The following is a 13665-nucleotide window of genomic DNA, read 5'->3' as shown; positions in this document are numbered from 1 at the left end:
GTCTGAGCATCTTCTGCCACTGAGTTTATGCTGAACAGCTTTCATTCCTTCTGCATGACAAAGATGCTCTACAGGGGCACTCCCATAGAACTGGGAAGGATCCCAAGGACCATCCCGGTAGATCCTGTATCCAAGAACTTACCCTTGTGAAATGAGTGCTTTTAACTTGTACTTCCCTCTCCAAGGGGGAAAAGAAAAAATCTAGTAACTAAAATAAGGAAAAGAGGAAGTATCTTGTGGATGGCAAGGCATGGCCCTGCACCCCAGATTACTTCAGGTTTCCAATTTCATGCGCTGATAGCTTGAACTGTGCTGTGCTAAGGCAAGCAGAATGGTTTCCATAGTGAGAACAAACCCTTTTTGATTCAGTTCAGCTTTCTGCTCTCTCTCAAGAAGCTAAGGACCTTTAAAGATGAAATTTTGCCAGCCCTTTGGGAACTATAACTCTTATTCAGCTCTTGCTCCTTGCTAGCTTCCTCATGTGCAATGAAAATTCTCCAGTGGTAAATTATTCCAAACTCTCCTAACCCTTACGCACATACATCACAAAGGGTTACAGATGAGGACTAGCTTTAAATGATCAAGCTATGGCACCTGTGAGAAATGGAGCCTCGCTGAGATTCCAGAGAATAGTTCCAGACGTAGCTGTGTGTAAAATACACAGCCAAGCACTTGTACCTGGATCTTTTGTCAGCTGGCATCTTAGGATCTTATGTTAAATAACAAATTCTGCCTCAAAACTTTGCAGAGATGTAGGACAAATACTTGTTAAATGAGTCTTGGCAAGCTGTCGATATTGTACAATGTTTTAGGTTATATTGGATATCTGTGCCTTAAAAAACACTTAAGTTCTGTGTTAACTGGTTAGTTTCTAGGAATTTGCTTGGCCAATTTAATTAAAAAGAAAAAAAAAAAAAAAAAAAGAGGTGGAGTGTGTCCTAAAGAGAAAACTCTTAGATTTACAGTGGTTGGTTTTAAAAGTGGTGGTACAAGGCTTGTTCTGCAATTACAAGTCCCTGTGCAGAATGAACCTGTCTGTAGGTTACTGGTGGGAGTTGGAGCAGGAGTCTTCAGCCCATATTCCAGGGACACCTGCATGAACACAAGTTTTGGCTAACGTGCTGGAAAGGAAGGTCTCATTCTGACTAGTGACGGGTTCTTTGAAGGTAACTTTCCTCCTGTACCTACTGTTCTCATTGTAAGGGAAATGAGGTGCTGAACCCACTCTTTGTTTTAGTTCATTTGCCAGATTCATGTATTTTGCCTTTGAACCTTCTCCCTAGGCAAGGGAGAAAAAAGTGAGGCCTTCCTTGGCGGCAGTGTCAAAATCTGAAATGAGGCTTTCAATCTCTTTGCAAATTTCGGCATGTTTTTAGATATGTTCCAAATAAGTTAAGGAACTCGGGAGCCGCGGTGGTGTCTGGGTGTCAAAGAAGCAGCAAAGTACGTCAGCAGGGAAGGAAAGAGGCTAGATATTCCAGGTGTAGGTCTGGGGTGAAGTGGAAAACAACTGGGAGGGTGGAGAATGATCGACACCATGTGGGACAGATGGGCACGTTTTTGTAGTTGGCTCGCCTTCCATTTTTGTCTCTTATGCAAAGACACGGATCATTGGCTGGAGTAAATGGATACGAATCCGCTGGTTTCAATGTAGCTGGGCTGCTTCATGCCTGATGGGGTCTGGCCTGTATGGGAGACAGTTACCTAATGTAATTGTAAATAGTTCAAAAGCTGCATTTAGATCAGTTTTTGCCATTGAGCTTTTGATAAAAACAAAGTAGAATTAAAACTAAATAGAAAGGTCTTTGTGGCTTGCTGCTCGTGGTCTGTAGATGTTCTGTTTTGTATTGTTAGGATAGCTTAGGTCTTCGTACCAGGATGCTGCGTGGTGTCGGAACTGCCTCTACCTGTTGAAGAGAGGATGCCTGAATTCTTGGGGCCTATTCATGAGCGCACTGTGTATATTATGAGGGACGTGGTGGTCTCGTTTGAATAAACTATTCATGGATAAGATCAACCATGGTAACTAGCCAACTTCATTGCAAAATCCAAAGCTATGTGCACCTGTACTCTGCAGATTAGGCCCCAGATGTCAGGAACATCACGTGTAGTTCAGTTCATGGTTGCCAGCTACCAGCTTGAGAATGGATTTTCTTTAAAAGGCAGCCTTCTGAGCTGCAGTGAATCTGTCCTAAGTTTAAAATATTTAAAGTAAAAATTATTAGACAGCTCTGCATTTAAAAATGGCATCCTCATATGTTTTTTCACTTTATTTAGGGGAAGAAGGTCGTCTTTAGTCTGTCTGGACTGTGAAACTGGACTGTATTAATGCCATTCTGTTTTTAGAAGCTTGGTGTTTGATTCTTCTGAGAACATTTTTAAGAAAATAGAAAAAGTGCTGAAACACTCAGTTAATCAGAATGCAGAACAGGGTATGTGAACCTATCGTGTAGCATCAGGCTTCAGTAAAATTTGTAATGCATCTTACATTTGGGGTGAGCCATTTGACAGCTACTCTTTAATGTTTGGCACTTATGTAATATTTTATATTTTCTAATTAACAAAGCAAAAATAGCAAGGTGAAGTCATCCCACTGAAATCACATGTTGATGTAAACATTATAAAAATACCAGCCTGTGGAGTGAGGAAGAGAAGGATTGACAGTCCTTTTAAAAACAAACTGGTAGATGTTGATATTAAAGGCACTGTTTTTACTGGAACCGACCCGTGAAACGACAGACGAAAAAGATAGCAGTATGCACGCACCTCTCCAGCCAGCGCAGTGGGGATGGTGGTTCCAAGTCGAGGCTGTAAAAGGACTGGAGTGACCTTTGGAAATCAATGAGGGAGGATGGGAGAAGTAATTAGTGCTGAGACTTCATGAACAGGAGAGAAATTGTCCATTTTAGCTGCGTGTCAGCAGCAATTTCTGGAAGTGACAGCACTTGAGTGAAGGATTGATAGGTGAAAGAGGATGTCGCCACAATGATGAGCTCTTAAATTTTGTGTTGTGTCAGTGATGTGCTACACTGTGTGGTCTACTGGGTGACAGCAGGTAGTGTGGTCCATAAAGGCCAGTTAAATTTGCCAGAAAGGGCACCATCACCTTAGTACAGACAGCATGTTTGTATCATCTCAGTGTAAGGGCTTGATTTTGCATGTGTTAGACAAACTGGACAAAAAATCTGAGTTAGGTTTCCTTCTGCCTGGACTCCCAACATCTTTGTGCTACAGGGATACCGCGGAGTGTTTGCTCCTGCTGGTATGGTGGGGTGTCCCATTTTGGTTACGTAGGTACTGCTGCACCACCACTGAGGTAGGCACTGTGTGCTTTACACTTCTGCATCACGTTCAGGAGAGAACCTAGGTATGCTAGTCTGCAGTCCTGCATTCTCACACGGAGAGACTAGGAAACACACTTCAATTGTGAATATGTGCTTTGATTGTCATGTGATGTATTTGCAGCTCTTGTTTTTTCACGCACTCCTCTTCTGTGCTCAGATCTCCATAATCTGGGCAGATTTTTTAATTTTTTTTTGCTACTTAGTTGTCTCCTCTGAAGCAGAACTTGAAGGTGTTTTTTAATCAGTTGGCTGTGTGAAACAGAAGGTGTAGCCATACCATCTGGTTTGATAATAACATCTTGTGTCATGCCAAGCAAGATTAGACTCCTAGGCCTGAATGGGAGATGTGCAGGTGATAGTTAGGTGTTCTAGTTATCAGCATTGCCTGGGCTTCCTTTTCAGCCAAAGGAACTAGCATATTTTTCCAGTTGAATCATCCTCTGGTTGAGGTGTGCAAGAAAGTTCTGATAATCTGTTTGCTTTTTCAAGCAAAAACCAAACAAATAAACAAAAAAACATCCTACAGGTTATATCAAGGCAGCTGTAATCTTAAAAAACAAACAAACAAAAAACTGTTTCCCTAAATTTAGTGTAACTTGATTTCAAGAAAGTCTTTCTACTCTGTAATAATCTCTGTCTTTGTATGAGTTTAGGTCCACCTGAGATCAAATCCCCATGTGCAAAGGGCATTGTGCAAACAAGTTACAAGCTAAATATAAGAGTTATGTAGGATCAGCAGGGACACGAGGTCATAGGGAGGGGAGGTAATGGACTGGTCATTGCTCAGCAGGTCAGTGGCAGAACTGATGCAGGCACTCTTGCTTTGTAACCCAGTGCTTAAGCTACAGGTATCTGTGCTGAATGCTATTGCTGTGAATAATGACATTTTTTCCCCAACAGCAGGAGATTGATTTCCATAATTTCAGAAGACTGTGAAATACTTCTTGGGGACTGTGTTAGTGTGATATATTTAATGTGAAATTGTATAGACAAAGTTATCAAACCTGAAACTTAGTCTCTTGTATCGTCAATTGTGTAAAGCTGTCATCTTGAATGCTATTGTCTGTTTTTATCAAAACTATTCATAGCATTGTGATTTGTTTCTACATCTAGATGTGCTTAGATAGAAATTGCTTCTATAGCTATCAAGTGCAAAGCCAGATGATCTGGGAACCCAGCCTGGCTTTTGAATTCAGTGCTGCTATTAAGGATCCTGTTATTGAAGTTCAAGTGATTTGTGAAGCCCAATTTGGGCTCTTCAGGGATCCAGCAGAATTTTTTCTCTTAACCAGTTCAACCCTGATTATTCTCTGTGGTGCTGCTAAAAGATCTGATGATCACATTTTGCAGCTTTTGCACTGAAAATATTTCAGTTGTTGGATTCATGTGGAAAGAAAGGGGGTGCTAGTCCCTGTGTCAGTCCTGTGGAAGCAGATACTTGCTGTTTTTCATTCTAGACTGAGTATCGGACCTGTTTTTAAATGCAAACAGCAAGTCAGTCTGTGTCTCTGCAGGGCAGAAGTCTTTCCTTTGACCCATCAGTGTTAGGCTTGTCTGGGTCTACGCCCTGTAACAGTGAGCTGGACCTGGAAGGGGTTATGGTCATGCTACATGCAGCCCTCATCTGGAATAAGTGCAGAGCTGAGCTCTTAACCCCTTCAAGCTCTGCTTGTAGAGCAGTGGCAAAGGACCTGATACGAGAAAGTAAAATACACTCCTAGCTGTAAGTGCTGGGACTGGAAGTGGAAGGTAGGTTTCAGTAAGGCATGGGCAACGGCATGTCTTTAGTTGGGTGACTGGTTGTTTTTGGCATCCAACTGGGAGAGTTGCTCAGAAAAGCTTTGCTGGAGCCATCCTGCTTCCACATTGCTTGCTTCTGGGCCTAAATTATTTGGCTTATGCTTTAGCCATCCAGTTTCAGGCTGTTAATACTAGCATAAACACAGCTTCCTCCAGGAAGACCTTTCACTGTGTGAATATTGTGCTCTAGCTTGTAAGAAGCCTCCAGAGCTCTTGGATGATCATAAATAGTATTGCCTAAGGAAATTAGGCAGTTCTTCATTAACTGGGTCAAAGTTGTCTAGCTTTGAATTTTGTCTTTGGAATCATCATTGATAACTCCACAGCTGCCTTTTAAATGTACAGGTAAAGGTTGTTGATGCCCTGTAGTATTATTATTACTATTTTTTTCTCAGCTATATCGTGCATCTGGTACCTTTTGAAGATGCCAAGTAGTTATTTGCAATCTGAGTGGGGTTTGTTTCTCTCTTTGTAGATGCTGGCCAAAGCAAGTGTCGATTAGAGAGAGCTCAAGCACTGGAACAGGCAAAGAAGCCCCAGGAAGCGGTCTTCATCCCGGAATGCAACGAGGATGGATCATTCACGCAGGTAAAACTCCTACTGCCTTCCTTTGGCCAGGCTTCCAGAGGCTGCAATGAAGTCACTGATAAGGTGTGAGCCAAACCAGGATGGCAGTGTGGGTACACAGTCCAACTCCATTACTGAGATGAAGGTGTTGAAAGCTGAGGGCTTGGTTAACCAGCTAGAAACTTTGGTTCAGGCACCACATGTACCGCAAGGCACATATGTATGTAATAGCATCCACATCCAGTGTAGGAAAAACAAATTTTCTGTTTTGGAAGTTGAAGGAGAGGTCAAGTTTTCTCCAAAGATGAGCTAAAAAGGGCATCGAGGCTCACACAGAACAAAGTGGGCTATGGTTCCTCTGTTTTTACCTCTGCTTCATCTATCCCAGGAAAAAAAAAAAGTCCTATTGAGCATCTTCCCTCTGCACGGCACTTGTTAGTGACAGACTCTTGTTTCGTGTACATGGCTTGGTTGTGGTTTGGGGGTCTGGAAGAGAGGGGATGAGAGTTGCTTGGGGGCTTGATTCTTCAGTATTTGTTTCCTGGAACTAAATGAAGTGCTGGGTTAGCTGACTGTTTCATGATGTTGCTTCTCTTGAGAGCAGTTGTGCCAGGCAGGTGTAGCAAAGAAAGCTTATGGTTGGCCTTTGTTGGTACAAAATCACTAGTCAGTCCTGGCCACTGAGCATCCTTTACCAGTAGTTGAACTGGGCTTCCAACGAAGTTGAAGGTGTGAGAAAAGGAAAGCACTCATGAAGGAGATTTTGAGAGGAATAGTAGTCTGCTAATCATAGAATGGTTTGGGTTGGAGAGTCCTTATAGATCATCTCGTCCAGCCCTCATGCCATGGTGATGGGTCATTGCCAAGGCAGGGTAGAAATGAACAGCGATGCTCGTCTCTGTTACCACCAGTGTACTGAGTAGTGTTCCAGTGCTGATTGAACTGGATGTTAAAAATGGTTCATGTGCTGTTCCCTGGCAGGTAGGAGAGGGCATGATGTCTCCTTAGTTTGGCACAGATCTCAGAAGTCCAAATTCTGCATCCCTGGTGACATTTGCTTTGTGAACTTGGGTAAATCGTGTAACACTTGTGCTTTAGCTTCCCTATATCTAGCACTGTTCTAGATATCTTGTGCCCCCGAGAATTCATTAGTTATTGTTGTTTGCAAATTCTTTTGAAGGTTAAAAAAATCCAAAATGGAATCAATATTGGCTTCAAAAAGATGAGTCAAAAAGCTTTGGGGCTGGTTCAAACACTTTGCAGTGCCTCGGGGAAAAGGAGAGGAAAGATTTTTTTTATGATAACCCACTAAAAATCTGTGTTCCCCCTCAGCCTTACCCTCCCATTATCTGATACGTGGGAGTGTTTTTGTTTTGTTTTTTCACGGTGAAGTGGGAAAAGTTTAATCCATCTTGCCAGCTTTGCATAGTTCTCCTTTGGAGCAGCATCATATGTGTGCAGTGTGGACCATCTTGGGGAGGTGGGGTAAGAGGTGTAGCTGCAGTTTTTTGCAATTGAACTGCAGTCTCAATTGTTGAGATTTGATTTTGTGCAGAGCTGCTCAGGTTATGTTGGCAGTGGAAAGGAATATTTATAAAAACCTAGCACAGTGGCCAGCTAATTGTTCCATGTTGGACTTCACAGCTCAAGAAGAAAGGGGGAAGGAAAGCTGAGTTTTCATTGTCTGTCAGTTGTCCATCAGCCTCTTGGAGAGTAAAATAGGGGGTGCAGGTCTTTTTTTTTTTTTTTTTTTTTTTTTTTTTACTCTAGTAAATTGGAATAAGAGCACAGCTGATAAAGCTTTATTTCAGACAGGTTTATCTGGTAGTTTGGTACTGGTGTCTGGGTTGTGGAGCAGTTGCTGGGCCTCTTTTCTGCACATTCCCAGGGCAGTGCGGGTTGCCAGTGTTTTCAGTGGAGAAGCAGCATGAAACTGCTTACAAAAATCATGTATTCTGAGCTGGCGGCCAAGTGATATTTCGCATTCTTCCTCCATTTAGTTCTATCTCTGAACACTAAAATGCTTTTGTTTTACCTGGCATGTGGAAAGAAGCCTCTGATCCCTTTGTAACTGGCATTAACTGAAATTCACATCATTCCTTGGATCATAATGCCCTGTGTTGCACATACCTCAGGAACCAGCTTCGTCAGTTGTATTGCAGCACTTAAGGTCATTGTCCCTGCTGAAGATGTGAATGAAAAACAATGGCCAAGGAAGCTAACTGGTTTTAATCTGCACTTGAGACAAATATTTCTTTTAGCTTCTGGTTCAAATTAATTTAATTTGATTTTAAAAGCATGAATAAATTGTAGAATTTTGGTAAACAATATAAACAGTTTTTGCTTCCAGCAGCTCGCAAATAGATCTGGTTTGGTGGAGGTGGTTTGGATACTGCCTCTTCTTTGCACAGAGTTGGCACCCCCAGGTTCTGCTCTGCAGAGGAGCTGTGTAGGCCAGTTCATAAAGTGCCCGAGGCCTTGCAGAAGTCGGATCTGTGCAGTTATTAGTTTATTCTGCTTCAGTACCCAGTGAGTAGTTCCATCTGAACTCCAAAATCTCAGATGGAAAGCCTAGAACATAGCAGCATCTCACAATGATTTTTCTAGGAGGAATATCCACCTGGTCTTCAGCTTTGGATCCCTGTCCCAGCAAGAATCTACTCAGGTGCACGTATTTCAGAGTTGGCTAGGGAAATTTTTTCAACAACTTCATCCCTGCCATGTAACATTTTTAATTAAAATCTTTTTTCAATACGAAAAACTCAGAGAGAAAAAGGAAGATGTGTGCATGTACATCAGATATTAGACATCTTGTTACTGCACTCAGATCTTGAGCTGGACCTCTTCTTTGTAGATGCATACATAGTAGGTGTTCAGGCCCACATCACTATCAGACTTCAAAATATCTGGGGTTTATTTAATTCATAGTTCTGTTTAACTTGTTTAATTCAAAATATTCAAAAATAGCTCGGAAACAATTTCGATAGAGGTAACAGTACGTTCAAAGAACCTGCTTGACCTTGATCAGATTGAACCTGTTAAAGATATCCTGTGTGTCTTAAATCCTACAAACTGTCTCTTTTGATAGTCTGCAAAATCTAAACTGAAATGTTGCCACCAGTTGTACTGCTTGGATGCCTAATTTTCCTAGGCAGGGCTACTTACAAAGGGCTTTGTGTGTGCTGCATGAAAGGGAGCAGGCACCTGTCTGTTCCTTGGTTTTCTGAACTGTTTTATGCACCATGTCTGCAGCTTCCATTTTTTTGGGAGTCTGTGTATTGCAAAGATCACACCAAACTCCATTTTAGCACTACTTATCCATCCAAATGTAGCATGGAAGAGGTGGTGGCATTGCAGGCACAATGGGGTGACTATAATGGGGGCAGACCTGGTGGATTGCTCTGGAAAATGGAGGTAGGGGTATTTTGTTAAGATTTCAGTCTCCATGAGAGGACTATTACTTCCTATAACAAAAGCTCTTTGCAGTTAGCCAATAATAATATAAACACGCAGATAAAATTTGAGTTATTCACAACATAAGAATGTTTGATATGAGTAATTTGATTAATTTTACAAAACCGAGCTCACGTACTGTTGTGCAGAATTGGACGAGACTAAAACCGGTTTCTGTTCCCAAGACTGGCTCTCTCCTTTTTTGTTGTTATGCTGTATTTTGCATAAATGCCATTCCCTTTCCATGCTGCACTTAACCTGCTGTGATCTGTTCTTCATAAACAACAGGCTCTATTGGGTAATCTGTGCACTTTCTTTTGCTGCCTAGTGCCATTGGGCTTGTTGCCATGGGCCGAGAGAGACTTGCATTCTTCATAGTTTTTCCCCAAGCAATTTTTTTAGAGAAGGTTGCTGAGGTTTTAAACAGAATCAGTTTCAGACAAATGAATATGAACATGAATAATCTTAACCCTGCTCTGGGGATGTAAGCTTCTATGGCTTTTTTGTGGTGTCTTGCTATTTTGCCACCTCCTTCCACTGTTTAGCTTTGGTTTCTTTTCCTTGCAAGTCTGCATGCATGTGGCTGAGAGCAAAGGCATACTTGGAGTGTTTCTTTGAGTTCAGGGCTCTCAAAACTGCAGCTGCTGGTGCAATTACAATGCAGCACTAAGACTGCTTCGAGCACATCAGGCAAACCTGTCGTCTTATGACGGGGTCAGTAACTGTCTTTGTTGGACCAGTTTTCTGTCATCAGACAACTTCCAGAGCACTCCAACATCTAATCATATGTCTGGAAAGAAAGAAACTTTCTTCATAAGGAATCTGGGCTACAATTAGTAGATATCTCTGCTTATTTTTTGGTATTAAGAGAGAACCTTTCTATAAAAGATTTTTGTTGGAGAGGTCTCTGTGAGTGCTGCTCTGCAGACTTGCCTGCTACTTAGGCACTTTTTTTCTTCTTCCAGCTCTTGTTTTGTATTGCATTTGTATATTGACCTAAGAATAACCCATGGATGAGTAAGGAGGTGGCAACTTTGGAGATTATATATATCTTCAAGGAAGAACTGGTCAAGAGAGTAAAGGAAAAGATTCTTAAAACAGGAGTGGACATCCTTATAGAAAGCAACAGTATAAGATCATGCATCCTTAGTGTTAAGGGTCACATTTTGCTTCTGAAAGAGTCTGTGTAATTTTAGCTGGGGATCCCTCTCCTGAGCTGTGTAATATCTGTTCAGTGTGTGTCTGTTGGGAATGCCCTTGAACGTGGCTGAGATGCTTTTGCCACAAATCACTTATTTCCCTGATTACGTATTAATAATGAAATTCCCGTGGAGCAAGTGCTTCTTGAACAGCGCACAGGCACGAGGAAGGCGGCTGCTGCATAAAACCATGTTGGGAATATGGGAATATGTCTGCACAACATCATTTGGGAAGAATTAAATTTGAGCAGTGAACAGAAAAAAGTGGCAAGAATGATTTAAGGATTTGCAATTCTCAAAGAAGCTCAAGCTTAAGTTGTAGGCTGATTGTTCCCTATGATTGTCAGTAAAGGCAAGGCAGACTTCTGGCAATAGTCAGCCGATGTTAGCCTGGCAGAAAAGATGACACAGTCCAGGGGCTAAGCAGTACAGCAAGATATTTAAACCAGGGCAGAGGTGCCACCGCTTACTGTAAGGATAAATAACCATGTTGGAAGCAACCCCTTTGTTCTCCTTTTTCAAACAGTTGTGAAGGGATAATGCAGCTGGCTTGTTGAGTTTTCAGATTGTTTGGGAATCTGATTCTGGTGTTGCTGGTGAGACACTGAAGAAACCCAAACAGCAGCAGCTTTTTCCCTCGGGAATGAAGAGGCAGAGGAGTCTGCCAGTGATGATGGTTTTAATGCTTTCATACTGTAATGAATACGAGGGCAGGTGTTTATTCGTGCTGCCAGTGGCTAGTGTGGTAGCTGCTGTTTGATTTCACACGTGGTAATAGCACGGGGGAATAAGGAGCTGCAGCCACACTCTTAATTTGGGCAATGGCAGCAGAGCATTGTTGGGCTTGTCTTTTCATCCTTCAGTTGAGGCACAGTTGAGATGGCATCTCTCTCACCCCAGAAATACAGAAAGAGGATCCTCCTGCATAATCAGGGATGTAGGTGCTTGCAGGGCTTTCAACTGCAGTTTAATTTTTTTATTTTTGAAAGTGTTGCTGTTAATAAGGAATCTGAAAGACCTTAAATAATTTGTAGGTTTTATTTCTGATCCCATGTTATGGAACTTAAAATGTTTAGCTGTTGGACAGGTTTATGTCAATTTGGGATGTCAAGCTAAGCTTACAATGAGCCTTTCCTGCAGTAATGAGAGTTTCGTTACCCAGAGCTTGGTTAGCACTTGAGTTTATTTTGTGTATATAATTAATATAGTCTTTTTGTGTGTGTGTGTGTTTCAAAGCTTAGTCAGCTTTAGAAGACTAATGAGAGGAAAAAAAATAAACTCTTCTTAACAAATGCATTTTGATAAACCCAAGTAAGAAACTCAGTAGCTGAAGGTAAGACTTGTGCAGTAAACAGGTGTCACTATTACTCTTCTGACTATTGAAAAGTATTGCCCTGTGGGAGTGGGATTAGACTGAGGTTGAGTTTCAGGCAGAAGATCAAATGGGAGTTAGAAACAAAAACTCAAGCCTAAAGTCATGTGAAAAAATTTAAACAAAAACAACAACAACAAAAAAATGGATTTCCAATATTCCTTACTACAGGAGCTCCGGAATATGTTCACAATTTAGTGTCTATTTTGTTTACACACAGTGCTTAGCTATGGTCCAATATCAGTTATGACCTTTACATTTTTCAAAACTGTAGCAGTACTGTGTAACTGATAAAAAGTATACCCATTTCTTTTTTTCCTCCAGCCTTTAAACTCCAAATTCTCTATAGATAATAGACCAATATTGTTATGACACCTAAATATAGAAGGACCTGGTCAGGTACTGTGGTGAAAGGCAGCATCTACCAAACATGGAGACGTGCAGAAAAGTCAACTGCAGTGATTTTTGGGAGGTTTCTGAAGTGTATGTTCTTCATGTGTAGTTGTCCTTTCTTTAGGAACGAAAGGATAAGGGCTGATATTGCATGACTCGTATTATCCATAGTAGGGAAGCCCTTTGGTGCTGCAGTAGCCCATGTGGTTGGTGTGAAAGTGCTGTCAATCTGAGGTGGCTGCATAAAATGCAACTCATGCAACTCTGCCATCAACTTTGCTATTTTCTGAAGGTTTGGCTAAATAACTTTAAAGTCACTAACACCTGATTTTTATTTTTTTTTTTAATTGTTGGGTACACGGGGAGTTCCTGAAGTAGGTGATGCATTCGCTTCCTTACATATTACTGCAAAAAGAAATATTTAAAAGATGTATTTTTGTTGGAAAATATTTGAGTCAAATTAGTAGTATTCTGAAAGAATAGTAGTATTTTGAAAAAGTGGTCCAAAATACAGACAAATGCTTTTTTTCTGTAATGTAACATGGAATGGTCCTGTCCTACAAATCTGGGACACTATCCTGGAATTTGACTTCATCTCTGGATAAGATTTTTACAGTTAATGCTCAGGTGTAAAGACAGCTTCTTGTGCTGTTGGGAATGCAGTAGTGTGTGCAATAAGCAAATATAAACACTAAACACCTAAAAAACCAAGTTTTTCTATCACGTCTTCAATGTGCCACTGATTAGACTGAGCAATAAGAAATATTTTGCAACTTGATTATTGCTAATTATATTCACAACACTTTTGAGTAATTTGCAATCAATTTTGTGATATATTAAGAGAATTAAAAAAAAAAAGTGTGCAGATAGTGACAGTGACTCTAATAATGTGGGTACATGAGATTGTTGTTGATTTTGGCTGCTAACCATGCGTTTGCTTGAGGCAAAATGATTGCTTTGCGCTTTAGTAAAATCCAAGATAAACACGTGGTACTGTGTTATAATTGCTCTTAGATCATGTTTTATGTGATACTTAAAGCCTTTTAAAAAGACCATCATTAAGTCTCTGAGCAAACTGCTACCTTGGGGAATCAGAGCCAGCTGTCAGCAAGGGGGAATAACTACTCTAGTTGTGAAGGGTCCCAAAAGGAGGGAATGGTACAAACACCCCAGTGCTCACCAGTTCTCTGGGGGGAGGACTAGAATGGGAAATCAGCTTCAGAGAACTTCCTTGGAAAAATAGAGAATGGACCAAATTCAGTCTGAAAGCGAAATAAAAAAAGCAGTTTCTGAAATGATTTCATGTCCTGGCTTTTATCAGAAGCGTATGATGGAGGCATCTCTAGCCTGTAATAGTGTAGACATTTCCATACCATTTCAAGGTGCTGGTATTACTGATGTACAGACCTGGCCACAACTGAAAGCTTGTTTGCTGGGAAGGATTTTGGAAACTGATAGCTTTTACACTGATGCCTCTATGATGATTATTTACTTTTGTCTCAAGAGAAGTCAGAAGACATCCTGAATTCATCCAAGT

At 41.1% G+C, this 13665-nt stretch overlaps 1 protein-coding gene across 8 annotated transcripts in view; it reads left to right on the top strand.

Moving 5' to 3' along the window:
• The window catches only part of SMOC1 (SPARC related modular calcium binding 1), a 124162-nt gene that overhangs the window by 39866 nt on the left and 70631 nt on the right, over positions 1-13665 (top strand). For all 8 annotated transcript variants that reach the window (XM_027459717.3, XM_072038837.1, XM_038179496.2 and 5 more), the window contains one exon: positions 5620-5732. In XM_027459717.3, coding sequence (XP_027315518.3) covers positions 5620-5732 — 113 coding nt within the window. The remainder of the gene's footprint in view (positions 1-5619; positions 5733-13665) is intronic.

This window comes from Anas platyrhynchos, chromosome 5 (genome assembly GCF_047663525.1).
Source record: "Anas platyrhynchos isolate ZD024472 breed Pekin duck chromosome 5, IASCAAS_PekinDuck_T2T, whole genome shotgun sequence".
In the NCBI taxonomy this organism is placed as follows: Eukaryota; Metazoa; Chordata; class Aves; order Anseriformes; family Anatidae; genus Anas; species Anas platyrhynchos.
The sequence above is the reverse complement of the archived record's forward strand: the minus strand, read 5'-3'. Positions and strand labels throughout refer to the sequence as shown.